This window comes from Phytophthora infestans, genomic scaffold (assembly GCF_000142945.1).
Source record: "Phytophthora infestans T30-4 supercont1.47 genomic scaffold, whole genome shotgun sequence".
Lineage (NCBI taxonomy): Eukaryota > Oomycota > Peronosporomycetes > Peronosporales > Peronosporaceae > Phytophthora > Phytophthora infestans.
The window spans coordinates 881,186-901,583 of NW_003303712.1; the positions used below are offsets into that span (position 1 = coordinate 881,186).

Below are 20,398 nucleotides of genomic sequence, written 5' to 3' on the forward strand. Positions count from 1 at the left end.
TCCCATTGCGTATCAAGGAGCCAGCCTTCTAGCTGTAATCCAGTAGTAGAGGTGGCTTAATGAAGCCAAACACGCCTCGTAGATTGGCTTCGTCCTGCGAGACGATAAAAACTGACACGAGATGGAAGCTGCGAGCTCGGTCCGGTATCCGTGTTTAGCTTGAACGTCGCGTCCATATGAAGGACGTAGCTCGCTGGAGGCACTGAGAGCCTCTTCACCAAGTTCTTTGTCGTTAGACCCACAACGAAAGGTTCTTCGTCCGAGCCGTCGCCCACCACAGGCTTGCCATCTGTGTCCAGAGCCCAAGCGAAAGTAAAAGTCTCATTATCGTCCTCAGTACCAGTGAACGCGTGTGAGTGAATCCATTGCGTGAGATCGGTGACGCGAACGTGGTTGTCGAGCTCGGTCCGCGTGTAATAGTTGCAGAAATTTTGTACTTTTCTCAGAGGAGGGATGTCGCTAGCTGACATGTGAAAGTTTCGAGCCATGGCGTACTGGATACGAAATGGTCGGAGCCTTTGCTTCGCGAGCTCTCGGCAGTATTCTTTCTGCTGTCTGGACAGCTTAATTCGCTTGGGGGAAGAGGCTTCAGTGAAGTGCTCGCCCAACTCGTAGATGTAGGCATCATCAGAATGAGAGCATACAAGCACCTTGCCGCGCCACGAGCAAGTGAGGTCGCTGCAGGAGCTGGACTCGCATTTGAGTAGCCTATAGCGCATGCTGTGGTGGTCACCAACGCGGCATACGCTACAGGGTATTGTGTTGCTCTTGTCGGTGCTGTGGATCTTGAACGTGGCCAGAATGGCGTCGGCTTCATCGAGGCCGAGCTCAGTGCCCAGCTCTCGCCACGGTAGCGTAGAGGCATGGTGCTTAAGCGAATGAAAAGGGAGCCAATCTGATTGGAGGCCAGACTTCCGTCTGAGGAGCCTTGGGTGTGCTGGTTCTGTTCAATATGGAAGCCAGGGACGGGCCTGCCGTGCACGAAACGCGGCCAGTTGTGTAGGTCCAGTAGTATGGAGTGGCGACACGCAGCACGATGTCCCACACGCTAAACGATGTTTTTACTGGCTAGTTAATGTGTTTTTCAGACTCTCCACGTGCCAATACGCAGTTTGGGGGATTTTTCCATGTTTACAGTGCCGACGCGACACTGTCGAGTGGTTTTTACGCGCTGTCGTGTGGTGGGCGATTTGCAGCGTTGGTCAAGCCCAACTGTGGCAAATTAGGAATCAAGTCGTACACGAAGGCAAACACTGGTCTCAACACGCTTAATTGAAATATCCGATACATGTGGACGAGTACGCTTCAATAGTTGACTGTCATCTACTGTCAGCTTGACGTCTGCTGTCAGCTTGACAGCAGTCGCGCCGCGACTCGCGCATCAGGAGCAAATCCGGCCTCACACCAGGATAACAGGAATACAGCTGCAACTCTGCCTTGACTGCTATGCCAATACAGTATGACGACACCCCAAACCCGGCCGGCGCCTTGGAGGAAACAGAAAGAGCAAAAGTTGAGACAAGCTGTCTCAGACAACGTCTAAAACTTTACCAGGCATCTATTAACATCGGTTAAATAGAATACGTAACTTCTCTGTCCCATCAATTTATAGGGATTTCGTTTTTGTATGTAATACACGAATTTTCTTACAATGATCCGATTGGCTAATACTGTGTTTCTTTCAATGATTTGATACAGCAGTAAAACCTTTTGTAATTGAGCGCCTATTAGCGAGTGCTACAGTACACACGTCGATCGTGATTACGCTGCATTTACTGCAAGTTTTGTAAAATTTCGCTAATAAACCTACGAATTCCGAAAAATAACAGAATTCTCTCCAAATATGAGCCCACATTCATGGCGTTATTTACTTGCTGGTCGCTGTTTAAAGTCACAAAAAATATAGCGAATAGCACGCTGACCCAAGCTTCCGAATAAGGATACTAAGACTTTTACCAAGCTCATATAGGTACTTTAAAAAAACCAAAGTCCCTATAAATTGGGGGGACAGAGAAGTATTTATCTTGACCCTCCCCCATCAATACAGAGGATCGTCTCTGTACTGTAATACATTTCACCTGATCCAAAGTCGCTGTAACCGGTAGGATCTCTGATTATGTAACAGTACCGAACGGTTTGGTCCAAATCTGTAACCAGCATGCTCTTGAGATGGGATAGCGGGGTCTCGCTCTTCACTGAAGAACCTTCAGCCATTCACTATTAATTAGTCTCCACGCCGTCCATGCGTGCTCTCTCACTGGTAGCTCTAGCTATTGCCGTTGTCAAGGCCAACGTTATCGTGGACGATAATGCATGCTACCGAAACAAAGTACGGGATGTCTGCGAGCCCGCAAGTCTCTGCGAGCTCAACTACAACATCGGAGACCTCAGTTTCAACCAATCCTGCCGAGTCAAGGATGGCGTGAACTTCTATCCGCAGCAGATCCATTTGGCGTTCGCAGGGAAGAAACCTGGTACAGCTATGACCGTATCGTGGGCGACGTTCGAGGACGTGACGGACAGCTCCGTGTGGCTTGGCGATTCCGAGGATTCGCTGGAGCTGGTCGAGACGCCGGTGTCCAGCGAAAGTTATTACAGTAATAAGGAGTACAATTTGTTCCACCACCACGCCAAAATCACAGGCCTCAAGCCACGAACCAAGTACTTTTACAAAGTGGGTAGTAGAGGTGACGAGAAATATAAAGGTGATGTCGGCTCGTTCGTTACCGCGCGACCAGCCACAGACGAAAGTACATTCAACGTGTTGATCTACGGTGACCTCGGAGACGGCGAGAACTCGGTGGACACCATCGCCAACGTGAACCAGCTCACCTCCAATGACATCGACCTCGTTTATCATCTCGGCGATATCGCATACGCAGACGACGATTTTTTGGTGTTGAAGCAAGCTGCAGGTTTCTTTTACGAGGAAGTGTACAACAAGTGGATGAACTCCTTGATGCCGCTTATGAGCCGCGTCCCGTACATGGTGTTAGTAGGCAACCACGAGGCCGAATGCCACTCACCGGCGTGCCAACTTTCGCGTAAGAAACGGAACGCGCTCGGCAACTACACAGCGTACAACACTCGATTCAAGATGCCGTATGAGGAGAGCGGTGGTACTTTGAATATGTGGCACTCGTTCGACCACGGCTCAATTCATTTCACATCGATTTCGTCTGAGACCGACTACCCTGGGGCGCCGACGAACCGAATGACGCCTTGGGTCCACAATGGCAACTTCGGGGACCAATTGAGCTGGATCGAGGCGGATCTCAAGAAGGCGAACGCCAACCGCGCCAGCGTACCGTGGACATCGTAGGGATGCATCGTCCCCTCTACAGCGTCCTCAACTCCGAGAACGACGTGCCAAACGAACAAACTGCGCTGATCCAGGCTGCATTTGAAGAGCTCATTATTAAATACAAAGTAGACGTGGTGGTGGCAGGCCACAAACACTACTATGAGCGAGACCTGCCCGTCGCCAACAACGAGGCTATACTGGACGGTGTGTCAGACGACTACAAAGTGTACGACAACCCGCAAGCCCCCGTGTATATCTTGACGGGTGGAGCTGGTCAGGTGGAAGGCATGTCTAAACCACCGACCCATACAGCATCGTGAACGCAGTGTCGGACTACGAGCACTTCGGCTACTCGATGCTTGAGGCCAACCGGACAGCGTTGGTGTGGAGGTACATTCTGAGCTCGGACCAGTCTGTGCAGGATAAGTTTGTCATGTACAAGAACGAGCAGCCAGACAGCCGATATTAATAGCAGTGACAGCCTGTCACTGACAGGTTCTAAAACGAGTTGCACTCTTCCTCAGCCTTCAATGGTGAGACACCCAGTCAATGAGTTCTCGCATATAATCCATGTCACCTCCATACATCCAGGCATCCAGGTGATCACTCCACTTCACTTTCAAATCTTCGGTGACAGTCCAAGCAACCGAAGCGAGCTTAATGCCTCCTCTTACTGCGACGCCCAAGCCGCTGGAGCCAGTAATGCTAGCCCAGAATGCCAGCGATGCATGGCTCAAGATGGTGTTTGGACCTCGAGAACGCCCTATGGAGAGCCTGGATCTAGATGCAAGCCGACGCAAATCAGTGTCCGCAAATGACCGTGATTACGAAGAGCACAGATACACAAAGGAGCTGATGAAGTACATTGCAGAATCCACGGCCAGCTTGAGCGCCAGTGATGCAGAGCCGCTGAGCGAATCGAATTCGGACAATTCTGATGAACCATGGCCCGACATTTTCGACTGTGCCTCGGATGAGGAAGACGACTACGTCGAGCCTCCAGTGGAAGTCCCGCGCACTTATCGAGCACAAGACCTCCATGGAGGTATGCTCGTGGGCGGCAATTGCGTTTTATTCACAAGCTGGGCATTCAAGCGTCAATTGCATTGCAGGAGAAGCCTTCCGCCCATCCCAGAGCGCAGAGACGCTGGCGAATATGAGCTACATGTACCTTCGAGCGAAGGAGCCCAAACAAAGGGAGTGTATTCTGGCAAAATTGTTGAGCTGTAGCCAACATTTGTAAAGTATAATGCTGAATATGAGTGGAAGAGTCGTTGTGTAAAGCAAGCTTGGTGGAGAAGGTTGGTACCGGTATAGCCAACTTGCGTTCTATCGAAATCTGTTTGTTGCTCGGTATGCTTGACAAACAATGCTAGAGTATCGTGGCGCTGAAGTTCAACCTCGTCGGCTTTCTTGAAACTTTAAGGCCAGTCCCTTATTTCCTCCGCAGTGCTCAAGTAAGAAAATCAATCAAGTGGAATGGTGTCGGCTGCGTCTACCGTCGGGCTGTTGTCGATTTTAACGGCCATTGTGAACGCTGCGGATCCATCGTGCGGTGTTCAATACTCGAACACGAACACGGAGGGAGATTTAGTGGGCACGGTGCTCTACCCCGCAAGCCCCGAAGTATGCTGCGCAAATTGCACTGCCAACCCCGACTGTCAATTCTTCGTCACAGACGACGGTGGATGGAGACAAATTGAGCCCAAGTGTCGTCTGGTGAGCAAGGCCCAGACGATGTTCGACTTCATCCGCGGTAGTGGGGGCAAAAACACTGTCGTCATGTCAGGGCGAGAAATTCCGGCATGGGGAAAGTGCGGCGACCAAAGCGGCTTCAAACTCTGCACGCAAGGGTTCTACTGTCAGCCGTGGGACTCAAAATACTACCAGTGCATTCAAAAGCCCAGCAAGTGCGAAGTCTACACCAATGTCGACTTGTACGGGAACGACCTCAAGCGGATCCAGGATATCAAACCAGGAGAATGCTGCGATGAGTGCGACAAGACCATGGGCTGCCTCGGCTACACGTACGTGAACGACGACCCTCGAGGCACGCAATGCTACCTTAAGAGCAGTGTCGATGGCTGGGTGAAGAAAGTTGGTGTACACTCTGGTGTCATGCCTTCTCTTCCACCTTGGTCCAAGTGTGGGGACCACACGGGATTCCGACCGTGCGCCAACGACTTCTACTGCCAGCCATGGGACTGGAGTTACTACCAGTGCATCCAGCGTCCTCGATGCTACGTGGAGACCAACATTGACTACTACGGAAACGACATCAAGCGGGTATCGGGTATAGGCCCCGGTGAATGCTGCGAGGAGTGTGGTAAGACACCAGGTTGTGATTCCTACACTTGTATCAACGATGATCCAACAGGTACCCAGTGCTACCTCAAGAGTAGCAGTGCTGGGCGTACCACGAAGATTGGTGCCATCTCCGGTAGTGTCACACCAGGAATGAAATAAGGGCGGGGTAGTAGACCACGAATTGTAAGGGTTTTGAATCTCTCGATTGCCTCACTTCCACTCTTCGGCTAACGAGCTTGCACACCCGGTCCCGGTTATCTGAATATCAGTTTCATCGTCTCGTGAACTCTGCAGTAGCCGAATACCTGGTCTGCATGTAGTGTGTCTACTTTTTCAGCCGCTCCTTCGTACGTTGAACTGCCTTCTGAAGAGGGACCTTGACCGCTTCTTCTGTGCGCTTAACCACTGCCTCTGTGCGCTCTATAACGGCTTCTGTTCGCTCCACTGCTTTGCGAAGTGGCCGCTCAACAGCTTTTGGGAGGGGCTTGAATGCTCCTGTCTTGGTTAAATATCCGTACAGATACTCGGATCCGGACAGGAAGGTCGTGGTACCAACGACACCACTGCAGACACCACTGAGTCAGAAATTAAGTATTCAATCACTAGAGAAGTCAGCGACGTACAAAAGAAGACTGAGTGCCGGGTCCGGGGGAATCTGCCAGGCTGCGTTCGTCAGTGTAAGCCCGAAGGCTGACAGCTGCAGCGCCGTGTTCACCTTACTGAGCATCGACGGCTTCACCTGGAAGGCCCCGCTGTCTGATGTATCAAAGAACCCCGAGGACTCGTCCTTGGTTTTCAGTCGGTGGTAGAACGTACCACCAATTAACATACCATCTCGACCCAGAATTAGAGCTGCTAAGGGCAACGGCAGCAACCCCGTCCACATCATACTGAGTGACAAGGTACCGATCAACAATTTGTCTGCGAAGGGGTCTAGGAATGAGCCGACGATCGACTCCTGGTGGAACGTCCTCGCGATGAAGCCGTCCAGCCAGTCAGACACGCCTGCCACTGCCAGCACTATGATAACGACAGCAATTAGTTCAGGTTGGTGGCCAAATTGAATCGTAGCAATTGCAGCCGGTCGTACAGCCGATAGCTGAGACGTAGTCTCCTTGGATGATCAAATGTGCTAGATAGGGAGTGGCTAGGATCCGCGCTGCGGTAATAACGTTCGGCACGTTCACTACTTGATGCATGGCCTATATATTTAGAGCCACAAGATCTCGGATGTTAGAAATTATATAAAATGCACACACTCGGCAGTCTCCACGGTTCGTACGAGGCTCCTGGCTGTCTCCATGTCCTTCTTTAGCTTCTGCTTCAGAATCCGGGCAGCTGTCTTCGCTTCAAGCTCGTGTTGCTTCTTCTGTTGGTCGGAATCGTTGGGTGGTGTCGTGCTCATGACTCGATGCAGCACGAGCGCTCGGATACGCTCTTTGTCTGCCGTGGTGCGCCGGTCGCTCGGATCCAATAGCACGGATAACAAGCGGCAGTCGTGACTCGGCGTCCTGAATCGCTGCAAGCGTAGCGGTAGCGTCCGAAAGCGTCCCAGTGGTCGTCCGGGCATCGCGGCGGCAAGCCACCAGCGCTGCTCCATCGGTGACATGTCAACAACACTGTGGAGTGCTGCGATACTGTATGGAAATGATCGGTTAATATTATGTAGTAAACATAAAACTGGAAAGTGACGTCGTGTTCCGGTAAAAGGATGTTGGGTAAATTCACTTTATGCCAAGGGCAGGCTGGCAATTGAGGACTAGCACAATCAGCCTCCAAGTCTTAGTCATACGTCTAACCAGGTCCTCTCGAGTTGTTCGGCAGCATGGCTCGGTCCAATTGGAGGTGGCGGGGGATTTCCTGAGCTCCTTCGCTGCTGGTACCTTCGATGGGAGTCTATTTGGCGTTCTTCTTTCCCTTGTAGACCTGTTTACCGTGGTCCCATGGCACGTAGTTGTGCTTCCACATGTGCTTAATCTGGCGCTTCATGGTGAGCGCGAAAAGCACGATGAAGTAGATGAGCAGGATGGGCCAGAATACGGGCACGTCAAAGGCGCTGCTGAGCGTCATAAGCAGGGACACAATGGTAGCCTTGAATGTAGAGTACCAAAACTGGAACTCAGGTACGCGACGCGTGAACGGCCGGAATTCCTCGCTCTGCTTGTGAGGCAACAGCGGGCCATCACTTTCTGCGTCCATCTGAGGCGACAGGAACCCGATAAAAAGGTTTAATAGGTAGATGCCCAGGCCGTAGGTCACAATGTGAAAGGCATTGAGGTAGAACACGCGCACGAGATAAAGCAATAGCAGGCCAAGTGCCACACCCCAGCGACCGTACACGTGGATGGTGCTCTTGTCCAGCAGATGCTGCCATTTCCTGTCATTTACAATAGTGTCAATATTAGGGATGGCTGTAGTATAGAGAGGGAGGACTATTACGACGTAGTTCTCATGTCAACTGTCGGTCTTGTGCCCCCATCAAGTGAAGATCCCTACGTAGAAGCGTACCTTTTGATTGAGACGCTCACGCGGGCGATGAAAGGCGGCTCTGTGAGGCTGCGCGAGTCTCCTCCCTGCATTATGTTGATGTGGCTGGTTAGACTGTTCTCTCTGCTCTATGTGGGTGGGCGATCACTTGTTCGCTGGCTACGGTAGATTGTGTAATGTAGAAAACCGATGTGTGGAACCACAGATTTACTTAATATTGTGTATCAGATGTGGTCTGCGACGTGTGCGACTTCGTATCGAAGCGATCGACAGATACTTGGATGCTGTGCAAAATCTTCTGGATGCTCGCCATGGCGTCGCGCACGAAGAGCAACCCCTATTACGTCAGTTATAACAGCGTTGGCGAATAACGCGTCTACTATCAGCTGAAGTTACAGCAGACGCACCTCTTTCTTACTTGAGGATGCTTTTATTCTTTGTCGGAGCTGCTCGCAGTTACTGTCGGAAGACGCCACTTCAAGTTGCAGATGCAGTCCCTCCGTCTTGATCATCTCGATGGAATAAGCCTGGCAAGCAAGCACACAGGGCACGAATAGAAAGATATAAGCGACAACAAGGTCACCACAGCATGCTGCTGCTCACCTTGTCCAGCATTTCCCAGTCTTGCCGGAACTGCTCGTGCGTCTCCACGAACGAGTCGTAGTCGCTATCGTCGAGAATAATCGATCGACCATGATAATTTGCTAGTCGCTGGCAGATCTGTACAACAGCGGACGGGAAGAATGACAGGTCGGGCAAACGGGCCTGCTTCACCCGATCGGATACAAGGGCAGAGCGCACCCGCGCACGCTTAACCTCGACACCACGAGTTGACGGTTTGATAGGCTTCAGCGCATAAATATCCAGTCTTTCTTCACTCTGCTTTGCTTCAGTCGTACTTGATTCGTTCTTGGCTAACTCATCATTGACACCATTGCCGGTTGCTGCGTTTGTTGTTTCCTTTGGTTGTGCTGTCGCATCTGAATCTGAGCCCAAAGAGCCCTCATTCTTTGCCCCAGCGACCGACTTGCTTTCAGATTGTTCGTTGTCTACACCTGTTGCAGTAGTGCTATTACGCTCCTTCACTTCTATTGTTGTCTTCTTTTTCTCCCTTCGAAGCACTTGGCTCCGACGCACTCCATGTTCTTCGTCATCCGAGTCTGACGAAAAGAGAGCATGAAAATCTGCATCACGAGCGGCAGCTGCAGTCTCCTTACTGACAACAACAGTCGGAGTCTCATTCTGGTCGCTGTCTACTGCTTCGTACACGGTGATTTTCTCCTCTTCCCTTGATGCAGCTGGTGCAGCTTCCACCTCAACTTCGACCCGGCTTTCAATTGTCTCTCGAGCCTCCTTGGCTCCCTCTTTCGTCAACGCTGAAGGCAGCACCAGTTTTATCGTCCTAGTTCAGACCATATAGTCAGCTTTCCTCTTATGATCACCAATCCGCTTGGATCTTACCGTTTCTTCCCTGCAGCTACTGACCATGCACTTCCACCGCCAGACGCCCTCGCAGTTGGTACACTCGACAATCTCGTGAGTCGCTGCTTTTTCGAGGGTTTCTCCAAATTCGAATCAATCAGCTTGGACGCACGTGACTTAGACGCAAGTACCGACTTGGCGTGCTTGTCCTTGATGCGATCCTTCTCCGTGGCGTCCAGCAGACGTTGCACCAGCAGCTTCTGGTGGATGGCCCCTATTTTATAAATACTGTAGCCGCCAGCAGCTCCATCACCAGTTTCTCGCCTATAGGTGCAAACGTGATTGATGCTTGGATCCTCCGGAAAAGATAGCAGCTCATACTGCTCATCCGTCTCCTCCATTTCGTCATCCGCAGCTAACCTGACAGTCATCACACTGGTCTTTTTGCTGCCACCACGAGCTTTGGGTGCTCCATCACCACTTGCGACGTTCAGCTTGAGTAGCACTTGCTGCGGATCCTGACGAAGCTTCTGCAGCAGTTCGGGCGTGAGGCGCACTCGAGCTGCCCAAGCTGGCGGCGCCGCTTCGCTGTCGTGCAGCGCATACTATGCGAAAAATTTGCAAACAAAACACTATTGGTTAGACAATTAAGAAGTATGCAATGCTATATCACTGCTCGCATTGAGATATCAGCCGTCAGCGATAAGCAGGAGCTACCTGCGCATTCGCCTCCATGGTTTGCCAATAAAAAAGAAATAATTTTACTTTTGAGACAAAAACGCAGATTTTGAGTGGCTATTTTACAACTTAAAATTTGCATTTTAGTCTCAAAGACATTTGAGACTGCGTCAAACAAAATGATACTTACGAACCTAAGTACGAATTGCGATTTAAGCACTCGTAACGAAAGCAACTATCTCTTAAGCCCTTCTAAGCTACAGAATGTAAAAAACTGAAGAAGTTGTGGTCGCTCAAAAATATTATCTCCATTTATGGGCCCTCGAAATGACGATACATTTAGGAGTGTTGTGAGCTTAATATTTTTGAATTTTAGAAAGTTTTATTTAAAAGCCCTTTTTAAAATCAATCGAATAAGGGTACTTTTACAGTTTTTCAAAGAAAGTTTACAATATGCGAAAATCAATTGGCCAACTTTAAGCTCGATTATCTCAAATGGCTAAGGCTATCTCCACTCGTAGTTGCTATCCGTATTGCAATTTGTCGAATCTGATTGGCTGTTGCTATTCGCTGCGATAATAGAAATAAGGATTTTTTACCAACCGGAGGCTATTCTATCGGCAATGGAGGGCAGTGACGAAGAGTTTCTCCTCGCTGATGACGATGATCTTTTAGCTGCTGTTTTCGCTGTGGTCTGCGCGGAGCCAACAGAACAAGCGACGGCTCCTTCACTTCGTCAAGGCTCAAACAAAAGAAGAATCAAGCGCCTCGCGCGCGACATTGCGTCTGGACACGCAGCCCTGGTGCGAGATTATCTTGGGGACAACCCTGTCTACAGCGAGAAGCTGTTTGAGCGACGACATTGTGTTCCTATTGCGGTGTTCACGAAATTTGTGGAGAACTATCATCTTAAGAGCATTTTTTTCAGCAACACTCCGATGCCGTTGGGCTCATGGGGGCTTCCACTAAGCAAAATGTTGCTGCTGCGCTGCACATGTTGTCCGAGGGAGATTCAGCAGATGCTCAAGATCAATACTATCGCATTAGTGAGTCTCTAGCATCCTCATGCATGAAGAAATTTTGCAAGTCTGTCGTCGAGATTTTTGGGCGTGAGTTTCTTCGATCGCCATCTCGTGAAGATACCGAGAAAATCCTAGCTTTTAACGCAAACAGAGGATTACCTGGATTATTTGGCTCGCTAGATTGTTTTCACTGGGACTGGTCAGCGTGCCTCAACGCATGGAAGGGCTATTACCAAGGAAAAGGGAAGAAGCCTACTGTAATTTTGGAGGCAGTCGCTACTGCCGACCGATGGATCTGGCATTCCTTCTTCGGTATGCCAGGCTCAGCAAATGATATAAATGTTTTAGACCGGTCGCCGCTTATTGCCAACTTGCTCAATGGAAGAATATCAGCTGGGACGTATCAATTGGGCACGAAAACTCGTTCCCAGCCATATTACTTTGTCGATTGCATATATCCTTCGTGGCACATTTTAATAGCCGCAATTCCAACCCCGACCAACGAGCAACAGCGCTGCTTTACAAAAGTACAAGAATCAGTGCGCAAAGAAGTTGAATGTGTGTTTGGAATGTTGAGAAAGCGGTTCTCAATTCTAAAACAACAATGCCGCTTGTGGAATTTGCGTGAAATGGAAGATGTGATACTTTGCTGCATAATTTTGCACAACATGCGAATTTCTCACAAAGGAAAGGCCATCTCCCCGCTTGAGACTACCGGTGGAGACCAACAGGAGCAACATGAACGTTCATTTGGTGAGCATAACGAGTATATTAGATATAACCCTGAACGCATTGATCAATATGTGGCTCGCTTACGTCAAATCACAAGCGAGAGCGAAAATGAAGAGCTACGAAATGCACTTGTCGACCACTACTGGAACTTTCATGGAACTTCTGCGCGAACTTAGATCAAAGCCAAAGTAACCACTGCATCATCGCTGTTCTGATCGTAAATTTCAGTTACCACCACAAAGTCGGCGGCCCGCTCGGTAGTAGCTTCAGAAGGCGAATTTTGTGCGCTACGAATATGAAGTTGCAGTTGTAGCATCTTTTTCTTTTGTAGCAGCTTTCGGAACTGCCTTGTTTGTTCTGTATCGGGAGAAGTTTCAAAGAGCCGAAGAGAAAGTTCTTCATCACGCAAATCGTTTTTGCGTTTTATTTCTTCCAGTATCTTCTCGTTTTTCTCCCTGTTGTGATCGAGTAGTTGTTGGAGCAGCGTTGAAGTTGAGACTGGTGCTGTGTGTTGTAGTCGTGCCTTTTTTGCTTTATCTCTTCCTTCTGGGCGGAGGCTGGACTCTTCCTGCTTTTCACTCGATGACTTTTGGCCACGTTTTTGATGAGCAGGTAGTCCAAATGCCGTGAACTTGGGACAGCTTTTCAGTATTATCCAGCACGACAAAAACTCGAGCCTACTACCATGGGTTTCCTGATACAACGTGCCGGCGTCATTGGTCAAGTCGTCTTCGCTTTTACCAGACTCGTTGCGACCTTTTACACGAGATACACACCCCGAAAACTTTGCTACATCGTGTGATATGATGCTCCAACGGTTTTTGACGTCTTGTAGAGATCGAGCTTCACCGTCGAATACTGCTGCCGTGTGCCGGCACACATCCTCCCAGAATGCAGCAGCTTTTTGGTCCGTTCCTTGTATTGGGTTCTCCGCAGAAATCTTGTACGCGCGAGCCAGAGCTTCGTCCTCCTGAGCACACCACTTCCGACCTCCCCATGGCGCCTGCGATTTTTCGGTTGAGTGAGTTTCTATTCGTGCACCAGAGTTGCTATTGGGGATCCGAATAGCAACTCGAATCAGAATTTCTATTTTCAAATAGCAATAGCAACTCCGAGTGGAGATAGCAGAATATATTCTTTCTGATTCCGTCGCTATTTTAGCAATAGCAACTCCGATAGCAACTCGAGTGGAGATAGCCTAAGTATCATTTTGTTTGACGAAGTCTCTTTTATTAAAAGAAAGTTGAATATCAAAGTGTGACTCTGATCCTGGTTTCTTCCTCAACAATACTAAAATAGCGGTCTCAAGTATGCTAGCTTTGTGCCATGTCTGGCAGAGATCAACTGCTTCGCTTTCACCCTGCAGCCTGCAGTGCAGGTGCGCGATGTGCTGCATCAACCGAAAATGGACTAGAAGTTCTCAGCGAATCGTGTCGAACAGAAGAGCTACCGCCATCGAGCTGTGCTCGAGCACCAGTTCTAATTTTACTTGTGTGGCACTGACGATCTGGTGAAGAATCAGTTGACCAAGGTTGAAGTGCCACTTTTACAGTCGTGCCGCACTGCGGGGTCCCGACCGCAGTCTACTGAAGTTACTACGAGACTTCGACGGTAAAATGGCTACACTTTGGTGTTACAGTCAATGTGGGGACTGTTGCTAGGTCATTCCAGTTTAATATATTTGAGAGTAAGAAGTGCGAGTTGTGAGTGGTTGGGACTATGAGGGAGAAGGACAAATCCAGGAGAGACTCTGCGGAGTCCTCCAGGAAGGATCTACTCCCTTGCCTCGTGGGGGCCGGAGTAGTTACTGGAGACTGTAAGAGGGTTTTGGTCGAGGCCTTCCCTGATGCAACACAACTAGTCTTGATTTACTCACTTTTGATTTCCCAATCTCTTGTGCACGCACCATCTTCACCACACTTCAGTCACCTCTTGTGCTACACGAGAAGAAAGCTCTCGTAGGTTATCGAGCCCAAGACCACGTGTAAGACGTTGTGGTATATTATCGTGTGTGACCTCGTTCAAGCTGCAGATGTCGTCGGAAGGACAACCGCAAGGACAACCGCAAGGACAACCGCAAGGAGATGGACAGCAGCAGCAGCAACAACAAGTGGTGAATGGTGCAGCAGGTGGTGGTACGGCTCAACGACGGGTGTGTAGTTCGAAGCCTCCTAAGTACACCGAAGACGGTGGCTTTGACCTATATCATGCCCAAATCGAAGGCTACTTAGCACAACATGAGTGCTGGGATGTTATTGACGGTAATGCTGCTGCTGACCCAAACGAGCCCGAATGGTTGAGACGGGATCAGTTTGCACGATACGTTCTATTGCTCGGTATGTGTCCCAAGGACTCAAAGAAAGTGTGCAAAATGGCTACTGCGCGTGAAATGTGGCGATCATTTGAACAAGATAAGACAAAACGAGCCTATGCCAGTGCAATTCGACTGCGCAGTAAGATGTATTCCACCAAATTTACTACTGGTGAGGATATGGAAAAGTATTTGGAGAAGCTTGAGGACATGAGACGTCAATTAGCTAATATGAATGCAGCTATCACGGACGAAGAAATGGCTCGGATAATACTGCAAAGTGTGGTTGACTCGCATCGAAATGACGTTCGATTATTCAGTCGGACCGACGGTGGCTCTCCACCTGACCTTGCTACTGTAGTGAATACTCTACTTGGAGAAGCTGAAACGGATAGAGCCTGTGCAATGAGGGTTACAGACGTCAGTGAAGATACTTAAGCTACCAAAGTGATGTCACAGTGTCCCATTAAGCATAATCCGAAGAACAAATTCAAGAAATACAACGGCAAAGGAATAAAGATCAGACAGGAGAGTCGAAAATGTTTCTTCTGCAAGAAGAAGGGTCACCTCCGAGCTGATTGCTACGGGTGGAAGGCATTAAAGAAGAATGAGAGCAAGGATACTGGCGAACATACCAAGTCGACGAATATGAATTTGGTGTGGCCTGGTGTCCTTGGTGACACCAATAACCCGCCTGTACCGATACGGATGACTTGGGGTCAAAACGATAGCTGCTCGCAGAAGCATAAGATCTACGATTGGATGCTGGATAGTGGAGCCGGGGCACATGTATGTGTTGACGGCGGCTCGTTTGTCAAATTAGAAAGAGACCCGATGATGGCTCTAGATTGGCAAGGTGGCGTAGATGTTAACGAGCACTCAGGCTTGATCCGATTACGAGTGGCCAATAAGAAGATTCTAGAATTACCTGGGACTCGTTACGCACCTGATGGTGCCACCAACCTTATAAGCCAGCGGTTACTGGAGCGAATAGGCTGGAAGCCGTCTTACTCTAACACTGACGACGAGCAACATCGAGTCAAGTATTTCGACAAGGATGGTGTCCGACTTGAATTTAATAAAGGATCGGATGGTTTCTACTGGATGAGAGCATGTCCTGTGCTGGAGGCTGCTTTAATGATGGCTCGTCCTGTGGAGACGCTGGAGGACAATATTGTCATGAAATAGCATCTCAAACTAGCGCACTTGAACGAGGCTGCCATGAAGAAGATGGTGAAAGAAGGTCTTGCGGATGGCATGAGTGGATTATCTCTAGACGATTTCAAGAGAACACCACTAAAGTGCATTGCTTGCGAGGAGGCAAAGGCAAAACGAATGTCTTTCAAGCGTCAGCAGGGAAAACGTGCCACGAAGTGTGGAGCGAGGCTCATGTCCGATGTCTGCTACGTTGGTATCACAACACCAGGTGATGCAAAATATTTTCAACTAGTGCAAGACGAAGCATCACGCTTTAAATGGGTCTTCCTTCTGAAGAAGAAGAGTGATGCTGGAGAAAATATGATGAATATGATACGTCAACTGGAAAAGGACTTTCATATTAAAACATTCAGCTGTGACCAGGGTGGAGAATTCCTAAATGGCAAGCTGACCTCTTTTCTGAGTGAGCATGGAATCCGATTGATGACAACAAATGCGTACACTCCTGAAGAGAACTGTTTGGTGGAGAAGCTGAATGGGCAAATTGCTCAGCAAAGTCAGAGCTATTCGAGATGCAGCAAACTTACCTCAGTGTTTGTGGGGGTGAAAATACTGCATTATGTCGTGCATGTCGACAGCATGAGCTTGACGAAAGGCTCTTGGCAGCATGACACCGTACCAGAAGCTGTATAAGAAAAAGCCAGACATGAAAGATATCAAGATATGTAGGTGTGTTGCCTACCATCACTTGCCTAAGGCTACACAAGGCAACAAGTTGGAGATGCGAGCTAAACCTGCGGTATTTTTGGGAATTGCAGAAGAAACGTTAGGCTATCGGCTACTGGATCTTGGAACCGGGAACATCATTCAGCGTAGATCAGTTCGCTTTCGTGAAGATGTAGCGGTTGGAGGAAACTATGTGGAAAACCTGCTTGCTGGGAGGTATTATGGCAAACAGAAAGACGTACCAAAAGAAATCCCGTATGTCTTACTTCCAGTTACCCATGTTGCTGTCACTAATGTGGAACAACCCAATGAACTTGAAGAAAAACCTGCTCCTCCGTCTACTGCAAACACGTCAGACGTGGAGTCTAGCAGTGACGATAGTAGTGACTGGGAATACGTCAAAGCGGTTGAAGAACAAAATGGTAATGATGTCTGCCGAGCAGCGGATTTGCAAGGGAAACCTACTGGTGATCATCGATCAAGGGTGAATGTGAGCGGTCAGACTATCGGAGCCAGTGGGAGGTTGAACGAAGGGGGTCGTAGTACGTCGGGTGCGAGTGCTTTGAGTCCGGTTGATCGTAACAATTCTAGAGAAAGTAGACAGAGTACGGTGAACCAAGGTCAAGCAGCACAACGAGCTCAACCCAACCATGATCCCGTTACTTCTTCGCGTCGATCGTCTCGTCAACGCAGACCAACCATTCGATATAACCCCAACACATGGGTCATGGCGGTGACTTTAATGCAGTGCATGATGATTGGTGCTGTGAACGATATCCTGAACCCCACATCTAGAACAGAATCCCTGCAATCTGACAATGCGGAAGGATGGCAAGATGCGATGGATGCAGAGTACGAGGCTCTCATGAAAAACATGACTTGGGAATTGGTTCCACGACCGAAGAAAGGAAAGGGACAGCAACGAGCGAACATATTGACATCAGTGTGGGTGTTAGTGATAAAGAGGAATGAAAAAGGAGAAGTGGACAGACTGAAGGCCAGACTCGCTATACGAGGATATATGCAGAAATTTGGGATAGACTATCTAGACACTTACTCTCCTGTTGTTCGGATTGAGTCAATCCGAATGGTGATGCTGATCGCAATGTTCTTGAATCTGGACTGCGTGCATGTAGATTTCGTCACTGCCTTTTTGAACGGAGAGCTGATCGACGTTACTATCTATATGGAACAACCCGAGGGATATGAAGATGGAACGGATCGTGTTTGTAAGCTCCAAAAGGGGCTGTATGGTTTGAAGCAAGCGTCTAAGATATGGAATGACACACTGCATAAGGTTCTGATTAAAATAGGTTTTGTACAGTGTGTACACGATGCTGGCGTGTATTGGAGACGACGCGGCGGACGCATCGTGTATCTGACAGTGTACGTGGATGACATCATGATTGCTGGGACGTCAAGTGATATCAATGGCGTCGTGCAGGACCTTGCTAAACACTTCAATCTGAAGAATCTTGGACGAGTAAGACACTTACTGGGCATGGAAGTGAAGTATATTCCAGGTCGCATGTTGAGTTTATGCCAAAGGGCATACGTCGAGCGACTTGCACAGAAGTTTGGTTTGCGGTCTGTGCGATCACCCCAGTATCACCATGAGAAGATGACCGAAATCGAGACGAACGTGACAAAGATCAATGACCCTAAACTGCCATTTAGGGAGATAGTAGGATCATTACAGTATCTTGTGGCTTGTACTCGGCCAGACTTGGCGAATTCAGTGAGAACACTAGGCCGATACATGGGAGCATACACAGTCGAGAATTACCGAGCTGCACAGCGAGCTGTACGTTATGCACTCGCCACGAAGGACTTAGGTTTGGTGTATAGAGTAACGTCAGAGTATCCGACATTGGATGCATTCTCAGACACCGATCACCAGTCGTGTCCAGAGACCAGTCGATCAGTGACCGGCTACGTACTACGTATGCATGGTAATGTATGGATGTGGAAAAGTCACGGCCAGCGGCGAGTTACAGAGGATACATGCAGCTCTGAACTAGTTGCGTGCTGTGAATGTTGCAAGATGATAACGTGGGCCCGTGAGCTAGTGATGGAAGTGGGATTTGGTGATCCGTACCCACATGTACCGGTATACTGTGATAATCAAGGCACGATTGCAGTGGTAGCCAACAACGGCAACACGTCACGAGTTAGACACATGGCCAAGCACGCTCGATTTATCAATGAGTATGTTCAAGAGAAAGCGTTGGACGTGATGTATGTGCCGAGTGCTGACAATCTAATGGCAGACGTGTTTACCAAGGCGTTGGGTCCTGCAGAATTCGAGCGCCAACGAAAAAGACTAAATGTCGAAGATGTGTCCGAGGCCTGGAAAGCCGTTGCGACTATCGTGGAGCCAATGGATGTTTGTAGCACCAGATACTGACATGGATATTGTTATGGAAGAAGCATAGTGCGACTGAATTTGTCCGGCGCGATCACGGGCATGTTGCATATCCATTGCAAGGTCAGTTATGCTATCAAACGTGGAATGAAGTGGGAGTACGAGACTTCGACGGTAAAATGGCTACACTTTGGTGTTACAGTCAATGTGGGGACTGTTGCTAGGTCATTCCAGTTTAATATATTTGAGAGTAAGAAGTGCGAGTTGTGAGTGGTTGTGACTATGAGGGAGAAGGACAAATCCAGGAGAGACTCTGCGGAGTCCTCCAGGAAGGATCTACTCCCTTGCCTCGTGGGGGCCGGAGTAGTTACTGGAAACTGTAAGAGGGTTTTGGTCGAGGCCTTCCCTGATGCAACACAGCCAGTTTGATTTACTCACTTTTGATTTCCCAATCTCTTGTGCACGCACCATCTTCACCACACTTCAGTCACCTCTTGTGCTACACGAGAAGAAAGCTCTCGTAGTTACGAGCTGTGTGAGTATTGAATTGATCGAGCATGCTTCTCGATACTATCGGCCACGTTACGACTACGATAACATAAGAAATTCGACTTCTTTTAGAAATGTCAGCATTGAAATGTGAATTGGCCGCTGCTATTAGATGGCCAATTCTGTGCATGCGTCCAGTAATCCTGAACTACAGAACTCAGATCGTCGCACAAATCGCAGGTGAGCAGATCGAAGGTTTCTGTTTTTTTTCACATACAAATTTGTATTGCAAAGATCCTAAGCAATCTGATGCGGCTCCCATCTTCTCACTTCTTAATTGGATCTCAGCCTCGCACCCAGTCAATTGAACGCCATGACTGGAGTTGTTGGTGGCGCGTTGCTGCTGCTCTGGAGCTATGCGCAGTGCGCCTGGGCTGTACCCGGCAGCGACCTGAAGCTACAGCTGCCGTTCCCCGTGGCATCACACCCGCTTCAACTGTCCACGAGCCTCTTCGCGGCCTCAGAGCATCTACCGCTCGACGCTCACGTGGCCAGCACGACATCGAAGGGAAGCCCAAGGCTGCTGGCGGACGTGCCGTTCCCGACGGCGCGTGGTGGACGAACCTGGTGCTGGCAGAGGGCCAATCGGCCGTCGTATCCATGCCCTACGTCCACAAGATCTTGGACGAGAAGTTGCACGTGAGCTTCCCGTTCCGTGTCGTGGCGCCTCGGAGTATTGTGGAAGGTTTCATCGCCCAAATGGTCGTAAGTTCTCAAGCGCCGACGTCGACGCTGCCACTATCGCACCACGTTGTCAACTTTGACGCGTTCAGTACGACCGTGCGCTTCAGTCGCGGCCAAGCGGAGGAGTTCCGGGTGTATCTTGTGCGCGGGTCGCCGTATATTACGATGGAATACACTCGCAGTCACCCCGTGTTGGAAGCTAAAGATGGACTGCAGATTAATCGCTTTAAGAAGCGTCAAGGACTTACGCTTATGAACGGAGACGACGTGCCTTTCGCCACCTTCGCAGCCGAGCTCAACAATGGCCAAACGTGGTACGTGTACGCGTCGGATAAGCAACTTAAACTAAAGTTGAACGACAATGGACAAGTGACAAGCGACGAGGCGTTCACGGGTGTATTGAGAGTGGCGTTGTGTCACGATGCCAAGGTGATGGCTTATCTGCTAGAGTCAGCGCCTGTGTACGCTGTTGGAGGTGACGTCGCTCACTCACTGGACCCGCAAGACTCGGATAAAGCGTTGCTGAAGTTCCAGTGGAAGACAAAAAGCTTCTCGATGTTCCACGGTACAGCCGACGTCGTCACAGACGAGGAGAACAGCAAACTGCTGATGCTGGCACTTCCTCACCACATGGACGTGATGCAAGTGCAGAA

At 49.3% G+C, this 20,398-nt stretch overlaps 7 protein-coding genes across 7 annotated transcripts; 4 read left to right on the forward strand and 3 right to left on the reverse strand.

Annotated features, from left to right (window-relative positions):
* Nucleotides 1–1,446: 1,446 nt before the first annotated feature.
* Nucleotides 1,447–3,773, forward strand: PITG_17038 (calcineurin-like phosphoesterase; the record flags this gene model as incomplete). Its single annotated transcript, XM_002897196.1, has 4 exons — nt 1,447–1,570; nt 2,229–3,044; nt 3,185–3,577; nt 3,631–3,773. The coding sequence occupies 4 exons, from the start codon at nt 1,447–1,449 to the stop codon at nt 3,771–3,773; spliced, it is 1,476 nt and encodes a 491-aa protein (XP_002897242.1).
* A 269-nt stretch (nt 3,774–4,042) lies between these two features.
* On the forward strand, nt 4,043–4,534 carry PITG_17039 (uncharacterized protein; the record flags this gene model as incomplete). The annotated part of the gene is made up of 1 exon (XM_002897197.1): nt 4,043–4,534. One exon carries the CDS (start codon nt 4,043–4,045, stop codon nt 4,532–4,534), a length of 492 nt encoding a protein of 163 aa, XP_002897243.1.
* A 220-nt stretch (nt 4,535–4,754) lies between these two features.
* PITG_17040 (cellulose binding elicitor lectin, putative) lies at nt 4,755–5,897 on the forward strand (the record flags this gene model as incomplete). Its single annotated transcript, XM_002897198.1, has 1 exon — nt 4,755–5,897. One exon carries the CDS (start codon nt 4,784–4,786, stop codon nt 5,768–5,770), a length of 987 nt encoding a protein of 328 aa, XP_002897244.1.
* A 134-nt stretch (nt 5,898–6,031) lies between these two features.
* PITG_17041 (cardiolipin synthetase, putative) lies at nt 6,032–7,241 on the reverse strand (the record flags this gene model as incomplete). Its single annotated transcript, XM_002897199.1, has 5 exons — nt 6,032–6,095; nt 6,130–6,174; nt 6,235–6,631; nt 6,702–6,813; nt 6,894–7,241. 5 exons carry the CDS (start codon nt 7,218–7,220, stop codon nt 6,032–6,034), a joined length of 945 nt encoding a protein of 314 aa, XP_002897245.1.
* A 266-nt stretch (nt 7,242–7,507) lies between these two features.
* Nucleotides 7,508–8,243, reverse strand: PITG_17042 (protein RER1A; the record flags this gene model as incomplete). The annotated part of the gene is made up of 2 exons (XM_002897200.1): nt 7,508–7,988; nt 8,120–8,243. 2 exons carry the CDS (start codon nt 8,188–8,190, stop codon nt 7,508–7,510), a joined length of 552 nt encoding a protein of 183 aa, XP_002897246.1.
* A 66-nt stretch (nt 8,244–8,309) lies between these two features.
* Nucleotides 8,310–9,078, reverse strand: PITG_17043 (uncharacterized protein; the record flags this gene model as incomplete). The annotated part of the gene is made up of 4 exons (XM_002897201.1): nt 8,310–8,435; nt 8,575–8,625; nt 8,702–8,966; nt 9,029–9,078. The coding sequence occupies 4 exons, from the start codon at nt 9,076–9,078 to the stop codon at nt 8,310–8,312; spliced, it is 492 nt and encodes a 163-aa protein (XP_002897247.1).
* A 3,765-nt stretch (nt 9,079–12,843) lies between these two features.
* On the forward strand, nt 12,844–13,366 carry PITG_17044 (uncharacterized protein; the record flags this gene model as incomplete). The annotated part of the gene is made up of 2 exons (XM_002897202.1): nt 12,844–12,968; nt 13,270–13,366. The coding sequence occupies 2 exons, from the start codon at nt 12,844–12,846 to the stop codon at nt 13,364–13,366; spliced, it is 222 nt and encodes a 73-aa protein (XP_002897248.1).
* Nucleotides 13,367–20,398: the final 7,032 nt, after the last annotated feature.